The 16,518-nt window shown below is 41.9% G+C and overlaps 1 protein-coding gene across 5 annotated transcripts in view; it reads left to right on the forward strand.

Annotated features, from left to right (window-relative positions):
• Positions 1–16,518, forward strand: part of LOC119650361 (putative phosphatidate phosphatase) — a 202,223-nt gene that overhangs the window by 29,838 nt on the left and 155,867 nt on the right. The window contains exon 1 of one of the 5 annotated variants that reach the window (XM_038053087.1): positions 15,640–15,879. The exons of 2 other annotated variants lie outside the window; for them this stretch is intronic. In XM_038053087.1, coding sequence (XP_037909015.1) covers positions 15,850–15,879 — 30 coding nt within the window. In that variant the 5' untranslated portion in view covers positions 15,640–15,849. 2 more of the 5 variants (XM_038053107.1, XM_038053060.1) reach the window with 2 other exon arrangements.

The raw sequence follows: 16,518 nt of genomic DNA on the forward strand, positions 1-16,518 counted from the left end.
CTAGACCGTGTGAAGCTCCTAGGATATCTAAGGAAGCCGTGAGAGATTTAGATACAATGTCTGTAGCTGACAATATTATGGGAATTACAACCACTTTCTCGAGACACCCAATTTCTTTGATTTCCTGAGCCAGCGCCTAATAGTCCACCTTCTTCTCCAATATACGCGGAGCGACCCATCTTGTCAGCTAACAGCATGTCAGGCTTGTTGTGTGTGTAGATCGGACATGTTCTCATGGTCAGTCCATACTTGTATGGAAGGTTGCTGGTGGATTACATTACATACGGAATTGTGTCTGTTCATATATTGTACCGGTGCCGTTACAGTGCAGTCAGAAATAAGATGTTCGGCACTGGTCGTTTTCCACCCGATCTTTCATTACGCACTTTTTACAAGCTCGGGTGGCGACCACATCGTCCTAAATGGCAGACATAAATCCTTCCGCCTCAGTAAAGAGCTCTCCAGCACACAGCCACCTGTTCTACAAATACAATACAAGTCGACAAATGGCTGCCGAAGACAACTCACGTGTTTACCGAAATGAGGATATCCGCGATCGTTATGTGGTTGCACCGATCGTGGAAAAATTGCGGGAGAGGCGTCTTCGATGGTGTGGTTACGTAATTCGCGCCAATGAGAATTCACTTGCCAAGATCGGTCTGAACATGGAAGTCGATGGTAAACGACCAAAAGGCAGGCACAACGGTGGCTTGATATGCTGGATAGGGATTTAAAAGCCTCGAGATTGCACCTAGATCTGGCATTCGATAGAGTCAAATGGCGAAACTGATTACGACGAGCCGACCCCGCTTATGAACGGGGCAAAGGATGAAGAAAAAGAAGAAGCTCCTGGTCTGACTTCACCCCACTCAGAGGATTAAAAGATCAATCCTTCAAGTTAAGTAAAGTCAGCCCGCAAACTGCCGTATAAACAGCCGCATGCAAGGGACTCGCTTGCTCCTTGATGTAATAATAAGCGTGTAGCGAGTCGATTAGGCGGTGATGTTGTGCCGGCACGTCAACCACGCCTCTTCCTCCGATGCCGAGGCAGGTTAATCCGCTCCACAGCAGAGTTCTAATGATGCATTCGGAATTTGGACATAATGGTCCGGATCCGTCGCTTTCCACATTGGTTTTCGTTCACGGCAATATTCCGAATGCATAAGCCAGTTAAGGGATAACGAATACTTTCAATACGCTTATTTTATTTTTCCCCCTTACCATTACACACAATACTGTGTAAGTGAAAAGCTCACAGCAGCAAGGCAGACACAAAGGCGAACAAAAACATCCATGGCAACAGGGATTTTAACCCAGCGTAGAAAGGTTGAGGGAGTGGCGCTTTATCTCTTCAATCATCGTGCCGCGTTAATAACGTAGTCTAGTATTATCCCCAGGCCTTTACCTGGTATATTCTATAGTTCTAATGAATATTTCACTAGGGACTTAGTCCTCGTATTAGGGGAAGTAAGTAAACCACCAGATGATGTCCTTATCTCCCTGGATCCTGTTGACCCTCATGGATAATCTAAAAGCTTTTGTGTAGATAACCCAGGTAGTCCGGAAGTCTTGTAGAACCATGCAACCATGCAAGAATAGCTGGTTGTAATGAATCTACATGCCAAAAGTTTAGGTTTCTAATCTCCCTGCCCATTGCTATTAGATGATCTGTACAAATGTTTTACTGCAATCAATCCGACGACTGATTAGTACAGTGGTCGCTTTATAGTGTTGAAATGATTTATTTATGAAGTCGCACCTTATTCACGCCTTGGATGAAGCTGCTGTGGGCTGCGCATCTCTCAAGCTGACGCTGATAGCCAACAATTTTGACGTGACTGTTCTAAATCCTTAGACGAGGTGGTACCTCAATCCGTTTTTTACATTAGTTCCGAAAGCGGCAATACTCAGGAGAACTCCTGGACTGTCAGCTATTTTTGGTCTGTTGCCAAACAGATCAACAAGAGAACATCTGAAGGCCATTTTACTCCTGATGTGAAGACCAGAAAAAGCGTTTTTTGAGCGATGATTGCTCAGTAACCGAATTTGTTGAGAAGTATTTTCTGAGCCACTTGTTCATTAACAAAATCTATATTGAGCATTTAAATGAAGCGTGTGATGAGTTACCTCCGTGTTGGATGAAACTGTCCGTCGTCCTTTTGTTTTTTGTGTAAAACGAAACTATATTGTAATCGGAATAAGTATAATCGCAGTTTGGACACTCGGGTGAGGTGTCCAATTTATGCCTGTAGAGGTACTGACGTGTTTTGTATGGTCGGTGAAAAACTGGGGGAGATTATAATTGATCTCCCTATAATGAGTGGCTCCTAGCCACTCCAAAATGGTAGGGATCAAGTTATATGTTTAACGACCTTTTATGAGTGGTTCCATCGTTGTTGCCATCTACTTATGGATCTCTCACTTTCGGTTTTTTTTACCTGCGATAAAGGAGAGAGATAGACTTGACGTTATAGATATACCTTCGCCATTTCGTCTACCAAAACGTCAATCGACATCATTTCCAAGATGAGAATGCTACATAAACTCTGGCGGTCCTGAAGGTAGAAGAAACCATTAGCGCTGTTCTTTTGTAGATTGCACTCAGTTTGTGCGTTATATAAAACATGTAGCGCTGCTCTTCAAGCTGGGACTACATATAGCAAAATGGAACTCATCACTCTGACCATGTGCAGCCTGCAAGCATGCTGCAGCCCTCCTACATACGGCATAATTCTTGCTAGAGCCATACTCGCAAGTATGTACTGCTTAAGATTGGGTTTTGTGCCTATCATCACTCTCAAGTATTTGATGGTCTGTTTATCTGTATGTCTAGCTGCACCACTTTTCTCAGAAACGGTTACTCCTATTGATATGAAATTTGGTGCAATCTGCGAAACCCACGCAAGAAGCGTTCTACGTTGAGTTTGATATCGGTTCCCATTCATGAAAAATAGGCGATCTAAAGCCTTTTTTTCATGAAATTTAGCCATGTGAGATGGTTGTGGTAGGTGTAGCCTTCTCCAAGTCAGTAACCGGCCGTTTTTTAAAAAATCGGTTTACTGTCTGTTCGTCTATCACACGTACTTTTCTGAGAAATCGTTGACTACTGATTACTGACACGTGAATGGCCACGCACGCAGTGAGTTAAATCATTTTACGTTGAATTTAAGGAGGGGTCTCCATACAAGCAAAAGGGGGTGATGATTCCTCTGTATGACATCTAGGCACTGAAATTTCCTCCATACTAATATCTGCTCAAATAAAATTAACGACAATATATTAATATATTTTTAAAATTTACTGTGAATCCCCGTTAAGTTCATCCTAGACCCGTAAAATTGCATTGATATAGGTTATAATATGCAGCAGTATTCTGGAAAGTTTGGTGGCCCTATTATTATTAACGAAGTTATAGTATATCAAATTGGTACTGCCTAAAAGATAAAATGTCAATACCACATCGAATTGAATATGTATAAAAGACACCATCGTGTATTCAAATATTATTACATCAAAGATCAACAAAACCTTTCACACCTGAAGCGCCGAGCTTTCGGTTTTCGACTTGTGTCAACGACCAATTTCATTCCCAGGTGAAATTCAATGCGTACAATGTATATCGGGTCGTGTCGTTTTCGACTAGTGCCTCAATGATTTTTACCGTTTTACACAACGTATTCTTAACATCTAGTGCTGCCACTGCACAGCATTTACCTTTTTCCATTGCAGCCTGTGCCAGACTAATCACCATATTAATTGCATCGACGGTTGTTCTCGCGTTACGAAATCCGAATTGCTTGTCAGAAAGACCTCCTTCCCTTCCTAGAATTGGGAGCTACCGATTGTATATCACTCGTTCGAGTAGTTTGCCAATGGTATTGACCAAACATATCGGTTCCTGTGAGGAGGGGTCACCCAGTGGTTTCCCTGACTTCGGAATAAGTGTCAGCTTTTGTAGCTTCTATTGGTCGGGGATTACTTCTTTTCTAAGGTATACCGTAAAAACTTGGGCAAACGTACTAGGTGCTGCTCCTGCTGTTACTTTCAAGGCGACATTTGGCATTCCATCCAGCCCTGGAGTCTTATTTTCTGTGAGTTACTTCGAAGGCGAAGTCCACCACCGATTGTAATTTTCCTCTCCGAAAAGTGCTGACTCCTCCATTTTTCACAAGTACCACATTCAAGCAGGAAAATGTTTCTAGCAATGTCTGTCCTTTTGCATTAGTTTCTATGCTATTCGATTCTTTTGTTCATGATCCCCTGTCGCCGGCTATTATTTTTGGATGATAGCGGCTTGCACCGAAAGATAGTTTTTCCAGCAATAACGTGAATTCTTCTAGTATGAGGCTCGGTGCTATCGAGCTCGACTTCCACAGCTCCAGATGGCTGCCTTGCTGTTTTTGTCTGTTATTCATATTCTATTATGCAGATTTTTGTATTCTTCGAACACAATGGTTACATCCACGTGTGGCACAGATTGAATCTGTCTTGGGAGCTAGTGCAAGCCTTCGCTATGTTACCAAACTGCCAGCACTTAAAGCATTTTTGTACTGGACTCTGTTCACGTAGTCGGCAAACTACCAACATGAATTTTGCCTGCTATAATCGCCTTTTTAGTTGCTTCGATACGAAGGCTTATCGACGCTATCTGTGTGTCATCGTACGCCTTTCTAAGCCGTAATACACTAGCCTCGCTTACGGTCTGTAATCCTAATTGAGACTGGAAGGCTGCGTAGATCTCGGACTTGTGGTGAATTCAACCAAGTCCTTGCACTCGATACACGATGCACGATTTAACCAACTGCCCTCAACCGAGAGACTGGAATCTGGCATGCAAGGTAGTATCACTAGAGCGAGTAAAAGGGGCATTTAACTCGTTCCATAGATACAAGTCTGCAGGTCCGGATGCCATCATTTCTGCGCTAGTAATAGAGGGAATGGTTGCCCTGGGCCTACATATTCGGAATATATATCGCGCATGCCTAGCACACTCTTATATTCCAATTAAATGGCTTGATGTGAAGGTGTTATTCATTCCCAAACCAGGGAAACCCACCTACACAGACGCAAAAAGCTTGCGACCGATCAGTCTAACGTCCTTTCTGCTAAAAGGACTAGAAAGACTAGTAGATCATAAGGGATACGCACATTCCTAAGTGGCCACTTCACCATAGGCAACACGCCTACCAGAAAGGCATGGAGACAATACTCCATGAACTTACGGCAAAAATTGAAAAGGCGATGTTTGAAAAAGAATACGCTTTAGTCGCATTCATGGACATCGAAGGTGCCTTCAATTATGCCTCATTCGCGGCAATTTCTGATGTGGCAAGACGGCATGGAATCGAACCGCTGCTAATCAGTTGGATATTTCATATGCTAGAGTGGAGAAAAATCCACATATTGGTCGGACAGAAATCTATTGAAGCAGGACGACTCAGGGGCGGCCCACAGGGAGGGTTCTCTCTTCACTGTTATGGCTCTTGGTAATGGATACCTTGCTGTGGCTGCTGGAAGGCAAAAAAGTTTTCGCGAAAGGATTTGCGGACAACCATAACCATAATACTTACCGGCAGTATGTGACCGCTTGAATGCAGCTCTGCATGAAATCCACAGCTGGTGCCTCCGCAATGGACTCACGGTGAACGCTAGGCAGACTGGACTAGTTATGTTCACTAGGAACGTCAGGTGGGGCAGCTATACGCTACCCACCTTAGCAGGGGTAGGGCGGAAATGCAGTTGGCACAAACAGTCAAATATTTAGAAGTACATTTCGACTCCAAACTAACGTGGAAGCATTATATCCAGGAACAATATCGGGCATCGTGCAATTTCACTGGTACTGTAGGAATGCGATAGGTAAGACTATATACTGGATGTATACATCCATAATAAAACCCATTTTGATGTATGCATGCATCGTCTGGTGGTCAAGACTGAACTTTGCTAACAGCAGGAAGCTGCTAACGCAGATTTAGAGACTTGATTGCCTAAGTATTACTGAAGCAATGAGTACTACGCCGACTGCGGCACTTCAAGCTATCGTAAATTTACTCGCCATTAACTTGGAGGTGTAACGGAGAGCCGCCAACGACGCATATAGGCTCAATACCATTGGGGCGTGGAAAGGCGGTCAATCACACGGTCATGCGTCTATCTGGAAATTCCTTGAAAAACATCCAGTAGCCTTCATGCCGACTGATCATATGGTTTCCAGATTCATCTTTGAAAAGACATACACTGTCGTAATCACCGAAAGAGAAGAATGGTCGACAAATGGCCATGAGTCTTTTCAAATTACAGACTTAATAATATTTACCAACGGGTCAGTCATGGAGAGTGGATCGGGCGCAGGGGTGTCCTCGGAGAACCTGATTATAGAAGTGACCCGACCCCTCGGAAAAATGACGACCATATTCCAGGCGGAGATATATGCCATTTCATTGGCAGCAGAAGAATGTCTGCGACAAAAGTGGAGGGGTCGCACCATTCGAATCTGTTCCGACAGTCGGGCGGCATTATCAGCACTAAATGGCGTCGACATATCAAGCCAGTTGGTGTGGAGTTGTCATCAGGTGCTGCTGAAACTAGGCCGACTGAAGGAAACATTCCTTTGCCGGCAGGCTAAAATCCTTTTGAAAGAGCCTAGGGCCACTAGAGCGGCATTTTTATTGTCCCTTAAGAAGTGGGACATAACCCTAGTAGGACTTTTAACGAGACACTTTAAGTTCTTCACTATCTGTCTGTCTGCCTGTCGGTTTGTCACAAGCACTTTTCTCCAAAACGGCTAAACTGATTCAAATGAAATTTGGTGGACATATGGGAACTATCAAATCCCACGCATACAGTGAGTGATATTAATTTACGTGGAGTTTAAAAGGGGTCTTGTCATATATGCGAAGGGGGGATGCAAAAATTTTTCTCACCGAATATAGTGATGTTGATACCAAGGTATCGATTGGTACTTTTCGAAACTGATATTGGTTTTGGCGAAGATTGTAAAATGCTCGAGTAAGGACTCAAAATGTGTACACTTAAAGTGAGACAGGACCCATTTTCGAAAACTACTCAACCCAAAAAAACTGAAAAAATTTTGGGTGATGCGCTTATGTGAAATCTAGGCCTCAAATTATGTCTCATTCTAATATCTGCTCAAATAAACTTGATAATATTATATTACTAACTTTTTGAAGTTGACTGGAAGCCCCCTTTTAGTTCATCCTAGGAATACTAAATTTTGCGCGCATAACATTAATTAGCAGTTCAAACCTATCAATTTGGTGTAAATTTGCTGCATCTAAAGCCATGCAAATAAGACGATGACATCATAACTACCGAGAATAATTGACATCCGAGAGAAATATTAAAGTTCCCTTTATGAAGAATCTACTTCTCTCCAGCCCTTTTTGTGTTAAACATAATCTTATTAAAATCAATTCATTGCCTGTTTGCTCGTCTGTCTGTCACACCCGGAAACTCTGAATTGATAATCACGGAAATTAGTGACAACATGTGTTCTGGGTGCCCCATTACATGCATCGAGTGTCGCCATTTTATGTTAAGTTTGAAGAGGGGCTCCCCATACATGTGAAAAGGAGGTGTAAATTTTTTCACCGAATATGATCATGTGGAATATCAAATGAAAGAGTTCGATTGGTGCTTTCCGAAGATGATCTTATTTCTGATATTGGGAGAAACAGAGGAGATAGGGCTCAAAATGTATGCCCCAAAAAATGAAGCAGGTCTCGTTCTAAGAACCTATCCAACCGGAAAATCTGAAAAAAATCACTGTGATGCATCTATATGAAATCTAGGCCTCAAAATACATACCGTTCCGATATTTGCACAAATAAAGCGAATAATAGTATATTACCATGTCTTAGAAATTTACCGGGAAACCCTCGTTAAGTTCATCCCAGAAGTACACAATTTGGTATCAGCATAGGCGATAATATAGGACATAATTTTTGAAAAGTTTGAACACGATCTAATTATTATTAACAAAGTTATAGAAGGTCAACGTTTCGCATTTCAGGAAAATTTATTGCACTCTAAGCTATGTATGACGTCATCATCATACAAAGCGAACTTATATTAACGGCGGGGTCCATGGGGACGTTTTGGTTTTATTTTTTTGACTTTTTTTAGTTATTTGCTTATCGGTGTCAATTACTCGAGGGAAACATGTGTATGTATATACATGTGTAATAAAACTTGGGGGCAGTAATTGATTAGGATGCGTTAGATCAATTTATCAATGCGGTAATAGACAATATATGTTTATTTACATACAATGAACACAGTATTTATGTCGTTGGTATGTATATGTTCGATTTTGGCAAAATATGACGGAATATTTTGTATTCTTAGTTATGCACGAACGGAAAATCATGTATAGAGTTTTTCACATAAGATGAACACAAAACCTTTATACCCGATGCGCCCAGCTTCCGGTATCCCGACTTGCTTATATCTATTGTAGGTGAACTTCTTCAGATTTGCTAATAAACTCAAACTGCTTTCCTGATCAAATTATTTGTGTAAATGGCTCTTTAAAAAATAGAGCGCAATTCAGTTTTTGACTATGTACGCACGTAACTGTCATGCATTCATCGTTCCTTACAGATGGAAATGCTAAACCTTTTATACCTGAAGCATCTAATTTCCGGTTTCCCGACTGGTTTGTTCTAGTCTCTAGACTTATCTTCAAAAAATTACATTGAAACTTAACAAGATTTTATATTTCGAATTATCGCAAAAATTTTCTGAATCTTTGAACGCGTTTATCTTGAAAAAAAAAAACGTTTTCAGATCGATTTTAATAAATTTTTATCAAAATGATCACATTTGTTATTATCGCCCGAACTAGAATTTCCGAGATTCGTTGAAGAAATGAGATCAATTTTGAAATAAAATTTTTTAAAAACTGTAAAAATTCTATTTTTAACCGTTGAACTGTTCGGGCCATAGATGGTAGCAACTCCGACCTCTAAACTAGAATGGAGAAAACCTTTTAACTGGCAACATTTATTGAATACTCCAAACTTAATATTTAGTATTCCATTATAAACTTAAACTGCAGAACCAGACAAACGAACAAACAAGAAAATTGCTAATTTACCCTTGCATCCAGACGATGCAAATAATACGAAATGCAAGCAGACAAAAATGATGTAACTAAATTTTTTGATTATTTCATTGCCTGCTTGCCTTTCGTCATTTAATGGCAACAAATATGTACGTAAGTGATCGTTTCGACTTCTCGATTTTTCGTAGTTCAGTTTTATTCACTGCGATGAATTTGTTATTATGTAGATATATATATTTCGGGAGCGACTTACTGCCTTCCTTACTAGATTTGCTATTTCCATTCTTCTCTTGCAAAAAATGCTCCACATTCAGCTAAGATTCAAACCGGAACTTATACGTCACTGGACTCGGTGGCCATCTCTTGGTAAACACTCGTTAATATTTTCTTCTGGATAGAGTAGGCAATTGGATTGTGTACCGGATAATTATTGGTTTGTGAAGCTACACGCATCTAGGACGGTGAGTTAATGGGCTGTAACGTGCATTCATGCACCAGCAACCGTTTGCTATCTTCACAATGATAGTAAACCTACCGGCATGCTACAGCCGAATCAAATTACATAGTTGACGATCCGTTAAACTTGTGAGCTTGGACGTTATTAGTGATTTTATCATGCCATAAAGTTTATCGCCTTCACTGTTGCCTTTTACAGCGTACGGTTGTCGTAGGTGATGGTCGCAAGAATTGCTGTTTACGTAGATGCAAATCGTTTGAGATTTAATAGAATCGTTTCAATAAATTGCCCATGCCAAGTGCTTTCTTTTCATTTCGAATTTCTTCCTTTATTTGAAAATTTTGAAATATGGGCAGGAAACAAAGAGTGGACGGTTGCAGTGGAAAGATCACTGAATTATGGAGACATTTTAATTATTCAATATGTGGAGCCTGAACATAGCGTGGATAATTTATTTACGTAGTTAACTGGAAACTTGCATAATTATTCAATTTAAGTATTCAGCACCGAGTCGACACTTAGTCATGAGTTTATATTTTGGTATGTGGTTTCTATGGTACTCAAGGTTGCGGTTACTTGGCGAATTGAGCAGCAAATATTATCGTGATAATTTTGTAACTTGTAGACCATTGTGAAATGCAGAAGAAGGAAGCTTTGCAACGGAGCTAAATTGCCGATATAATTTCAGTATACATACGATTATTATTATTAAAATAAATAGAAAATTCTCCAACATAAAATCGCAAGGTCGGATATCCAACTTATTAGAGCAGGGTTAGGAATTACAACCATCATCATCAACGGCGCAACAACCGGTATCCGGTCTAGGCATGCCTTAATAAGAAACTCCAGACATCCCGGTTTTGCGCCGAGGTCCACCAATTCGAAGTCCCTAAAAGCTGTCTGGCGTCCTGACCTACGCCACCGCTCCATCTCAGGCAGGGTCTTCCTCGTCTTCTTTTTCTACCGCAGATATTCCCCTTATAGACTTTCCGCTGTGGATCATCTTCATCCATACGGATTAAGTGACCCACCCACCATAACCTATTGAGCCGAATTTTATCCACAACCTGACGGTCATAGTATCGCTGATAAATTTCGTCGTTATGTGGGCCACGGAATCGTCCATCCTCATGTAGGGGGCCAAAAATTCTTCGGAGGATTCTTCTCTCGAACGCGACAGTTCACAATTTTTCTTGTTAAGAACCCATGTCTCCGAGGAATACATGAGGACTGGCAAGATCATTGTCTTGTACAGTAAGAGCTTTAACCCTATGGTAAGACGTTTCGAGCGGAACAGTTTTTCTAAGCTGAAAAAGGCTCTGTTGGTTGGTTGGTGTTCGGTGCTGACGTTGTCACCATATATTTCGTCTTGCCTTCATTGATGTGTAGCCCAAGATCTCGCGTCGCCTGCTCGAACTGGATGAAGGCAGTTTGTATGTCCCGGGTCGTTCTTTCCATGATGTCGATCTCGTCAGCATAGGCCAGTAGTTGGGTGGTCTTAAAGAGGATCGTACCTCTTTCATTTACCTCAGCATCACGGATCATTCTCTCCAGGGCCAGGTTAAAGAGGACGCATGATAGGGCATCCCCCTTGTCTTAGACCGTTTTTGATGTTGAATGGTCTCGAGAGTGATCCTGCTGCTTTTATCTAGTCTCGCATATTGGTCAGGGTCAGCCTAGTCAGTCTTATTAATTTCGTCGGGATACCGAATTCTCTCATGGCTGTGTACAGTTTTACCCTGGCTATGATATCATAGGCGGCTTTAAAGTCGATGAGAAGATGGCGCAGCTGATGTCCATATGCCACCAGTTTTTCCATCGGTTGCCGCAGAGAAAAAATCTGATCTGTTGCTGATTTGCCTTGAGTGAAGCCTCTTTGATATGGCGCAATAATGTTCTGGGCGTATGGGGCTATGCGGCCTAGCAAGATAGCGGCGAATATCTTATAATTGGTACTCAGCTACGTGATATTTCTATAATTGCTCCACTGCGTGATATCCCCCTTTTTATGCATGGGACATATGATGCCTTGTTGCGAATCGTCAGGCATTGATTCGCTCTCCCATACTTTGAGTATCAGTTGTTGAGCAGTTTCGGCATGAGGAGCATCGAGGTGTATAAGGCTTCATCCTGCTGACTTGTTGCTAAAACTTCCGCGCCTGGTGCGGTTGCTCCCTGTACTTTTCGAGTTCACAGACCTGTTGGCTTCCTTTTTCCGTCTGTGAAATCGCTTCTCCGCTCGACAAAATCCGTGATGAGTCTCTGCGCGTGTCCGTGTTCTTTGAGAATACAACACTACGCGAATCAGCCGTTCCGACTTTTCTTGCGGCTGGGACCAAGTATGTTTGTGGCCGTATCCATGATCACGCTTTTTAGGTGGTTGTGAAGATCATTTGTTGATGCTTTGTCTACAGGACATTTGTTAGCTGCGGTTATTGCGGCATCCATTTCCCCCTTATAGGTGTTACGGAGACTGTGTTGTGAATGGCTTCAGTATTCACTCTCACTTGATTGTCACAGGGGATTGTAGGTGGTGTTGTAATTCGAGCTCGGAGCACTATACCAACGAGATACTGATAGTAGTCTATATTGACCCTCCCTCTATGCTCTGATATTCATCAAGGCTGAGAGGTGGTGGCGTTCAATCACAGGTGATCAATTTGGTTGAAAGTGGTCCCATCTGGAGAGGCTAATGTATGTTTGTGGACCGCTTTCTGCGCAAACCAGGTACTTCCAACAACCATTTCGTGCGATATTGCTAACTGATTGATCCGCGGTCCGTTACCATCGGTATCACTATGTAAACTATGGGAGCCGACGTATCGCCTGAATATGAGCTCCGTCCCTATTTGATTACTGAAATCTCCAAGTATGATTTTGATATCATATTTGGGACAGGGTCCGCTCAACTGCCTTGTAGAATGTATCCTTCTTCGACTTTGCAGTCTCCTCTGTGGGGGCGTGAACATTAATGCGGTTTATATTTCTAAATTTGCCTCGCAACAGCAGAGTGCAAGCCGCTCGCTTATGTTTTCAAAGCCGCGAAAAGCAGGTGGCTGGCTAAGAAACCTACTTCGAGCATATGGTTTACTGGATGGCCGCGATAATATATATGTTGTAATGACTCCTCTCCAGGAAACCGGTCCTTGTCCAACGTATTTCTTGCAACGCTGTTACATCAACCTCCATGAGAAAATGCGCAAATCGTTATTCCGTTGTCGTTGCCGGCAACGACAACTCGTCGTTTTAAAGTTCATCCTGTCCGAGGCTCTTTCTGTGGCTTCAACCCCTAACCTGGAGGACCAATTGGTACAATTTGTCCCGTTTTCAGGCGCAGGAGACTCACCTTCATCCTTCTCCGTCTGCACTACGTGGAGGTGGAGATAGGGTTTGGTAGTAGAGCTGTTGGTGTTGGTCCAGCAGGCGGTCCTCATATTTTATGCTCTATTGTGGATACCAATTCATGTTTCGCCCTGGGACTTATACTACCCTTTGACCGCCGACGATGCTTGGGATTTATTTGTTTCAATCCTTGATAGCGCATTTGTGACCACTTTTTTCTCACTTTTTCATGTTGGATATTGGCTCTGAATTAGCCTTTGAAATTTATTTGGCAGGCCTATTTTGTTTCATTGATAAGTGAAACAACAAACGAACCACTGGTTCGTGATCAGTTCGTAACGACAATCCATAGTCCTTACAACAAGTAACCAAATTGCTTTATAATCAGGTGTATCGCTGCAACTTTGCGGTCATACGTGCTGTTCTGCCTATAACTGTAGCGTTTGAGAAGGGTAGGGGGATCGCTGATTAGTTGCTCCATAATGGTGCCCACTTCCGTGTCTGACGGAGAGTTCCTCTTTCTACAGGGTGCGTTACCAATATTGTATTCGCAAGACATCATTAACATTCTTCAAATGCTGCAGGTGTGTCCGGAATCTAGCTAATTGGGCGTTTGTTTTTTTTTCTTCGACGCTCCTAGGATTTTGTCTAATGCGCTTGTCTTCTCATGAATTGGGGGTAAAATGCTCTATGCTCTATGAACCACTGGGAGGCCTGACCAGGTTTTTGGAATTACAATTTCATTCTAGGATACTTGAACAGTCTGAACAGTGCTGTGATGACGACTTTCCCGATTTGCTTTTTGACCACGGAGATTTGGTGGTACGCTTTTTCTAGATCGATTGTGTTAAAAATTGTAGTACCACCCTAATTTTTCGGAGCATTGTGCAGGGGGCTCTTATAATGGGTATTGGAGGTCCCACATTCCTTCCTTTAACATCTTTCCGAACTGTTGTCTCGCAAACCCTGTTGCAGCTTCGCAAGGGACGGACCTTGGTTTCGATATGATGTAAGGTGCTGTGCTTGGTTTTGGATTGACGCTCCTGTGCTGGGGTGAGTTCGGGGAACACAGAAAAGACATTTCCAAAATTATTTTTGTGGCTTAATAGCTAAGATTCGATCGACTGCTAGTTATAGGGTTACGCATATCTTCATGCTTTCACTTATGGATTTTGCTTTCCTTTGATTGACCAATGTGCCATGGTGGGCTAGGAAATCTGCTCTGATAAACGGCCTGTGAATATCGGCGATACCTTGGGGAAGGCTCTAGGTCGACATGGACATTTCAAATGCCTTATCTGGTTGTCGCCGATCCATGTGCTGCCCGATCCGGTTACTTTCCCATACCATGAAGATTTCGTAGCGCATTCTTGACAACCGTATTCGCGAAATGGAAAGTGTACGGGAGGATTGAAGTGTGCAAGCTTGCGACTACGTACCAAAATGGTGTGGTTTCACTTGGAATGACGAAAATCGCTGCAATTTGGCCAAACCATGAAGTGAGGTTCTCCTTACAGCAAAGGGGTAGCTGAGTCGACTGGTATTCGACATTCAGTCACGATAACAAATCCCTCTGACACTAATGAGATTTGAACCCCCAACCTTTCGCTACGGTAGCCCAGCGCTCTAACCACTCGAGCCATCCGGACAATATCCCTCAAAGCTAAGAAAAATATATCCGCTCCGCGGAATTTACACTAATTGATCTGAAGCAAACAACTCGTTTGGAATGGGCCAGGACACAAAACCTTAACGACTCCCCCTCTTACTGCAGCTTTTGACGACGCATATCCGGAATAGATGATCGGGTGTGGTTATTCGAGGGACTAATACCGGGACTACATAACTTTAACGTCTCCTCCTACTTTTATATTCCTTTATTCGTGGTAGACCAGAAGTAACAGTTTGATTTGAAGCCTCGTTAGTATTCTCCTTTTCCAGTCTTTGATCCTTGAAGCCTCATTAGTGAAATTTGCAAATTCATTTAATACTCGCGTTAACAAAATTAAATACACATGAGAAAGCCGTAATATACCACTTTCATTTCATCATATGCAATGTACACTAATATCTACAAATGCAATTGTAACTGGTTTAACATACGTCCCATCAGATAATTCCATTCAGTCTCATAAAAGAACTTTCCCTTTCAGTGCTCTTCGGAAGGGGTGAACTTTCACTTGTGCTTCACTTCTCAGTCTATCGATTTTCTTATAGTTTCCGAAAGTTGTAAACATTCCCAGTTGCAAATTTCTCCAACGGAAATCGCAAGAATAGCGCGAGTCTGATAACGTCTAATATACATAATTGAAGAAGTAAACTCAAATTCGCAGGACGCGAGGGTGGCGTGTACTTCATTTCCTCGACTCATCAAATTTCCATGCCTCAGTGTCTGGAACGAATCAAGTTCGCTGCTTTCAAGTATATGCAGTCCTTCAGAAGGACAGAAAAAATCGATAGAGTGGTAACAAAGGGAATAATGACGAATATGTGAATTGTATGATAACAAACAGAGGGTGGAAAGCGATTAGTAATCCTCCCTCGCTATCGCCTTCCTTGCTAAGCTCTCACCGCAAGGGATATGAAATCTAACGTCGAATCCATTTACACAAAGCAGTCATTCTCCACGGTCATAAGAGCACCGTCCTCGATTGCGGTCGCGCTACTTTAAGACGTTGCTCGACTTGAAGGATAATAGTAATTACAAGGGTATATAGCGAATGCAATTATCCGTAATATAAATTATAGAAGTTAGCTGGAGTGCACTAATGCCGGCAAGTGGCAGGTTAGTGCAGTCGCTCTTGAATACGTGTTCAATCGAGTGGTGTCTGGGTTGTCGTGAAGACCTATAGACCTCTATGGCTCTTGAGTGAATCGTTCGCTTTTGTGTTGGATCTTTATTGCCGGTGTCCAGAAGCAGTGAAGTGGGAAAGTAATAATCCAAGTAGTGGGATTTACCATGCGTGGAGTGGTTGTAAAAGTTTCAAAGGTGGGAATTAGATGCTGACCAATTATTTGCAAAAGTGAGAAATTTGGTGGGAATTAGTTAAATTTAATGCGCTTTTATATGAAGTTTGAAGAAAAGTATTTCATGTGTAACGAGTAAATGAGGAAGTGTAAAGAATAGTGCATAATTTTCATACCTTCTACGGTTCTTTTAGGTTTTGCATATTTTAATGGCCTTGGTATATTGACGGAGTAAGTTCCTGGTGAGAATTAATATTGCACTTAAACCTTACATCTACGATTTCTTTGCTCAGAAAATTTCCTCTTCTTGGGAAATGCAAAAATACATATCAAGATAAGATAAGATAAGAATAATTTCAATTTGTATGTTCATTAAACCCAAACGGCTCAGCGCAGCCAAGAAGTTTGGTAAGGATATCGTAGTTATCTACCTACCTAGATACCTATTACCTACGAAGGTGAGTGAGATGGTTTTGAAATTTATACCTGCGATAAACTTGGATATTTCTATTATATATACTTTTGTGCTTTCTGTTACTATACTAGTTTGCAGTAGACATTTTCTCAGAAAAATGTTAGGATCTTCCTTCCAGATTCTCCATTCAAAAAACTACCAAAAAAAGCTTTCGGAATCCGAAAACTGCCAGGAGTTGCTTTTAAT

Source organism: Hermetia illucens, chromosome 1 (assembly GCF_905115235.1).
Source record: "Hermetia illucens chromosome 1, iHerIll2.2.curated.20191125, whole genome shotgun sequence".
Lineage (NCBI taxonomy): Eukaryota > Metazoa > Arthropoda > Insecta > Diptera > Stratiomyidae > Hermetia > Hermetia illucens.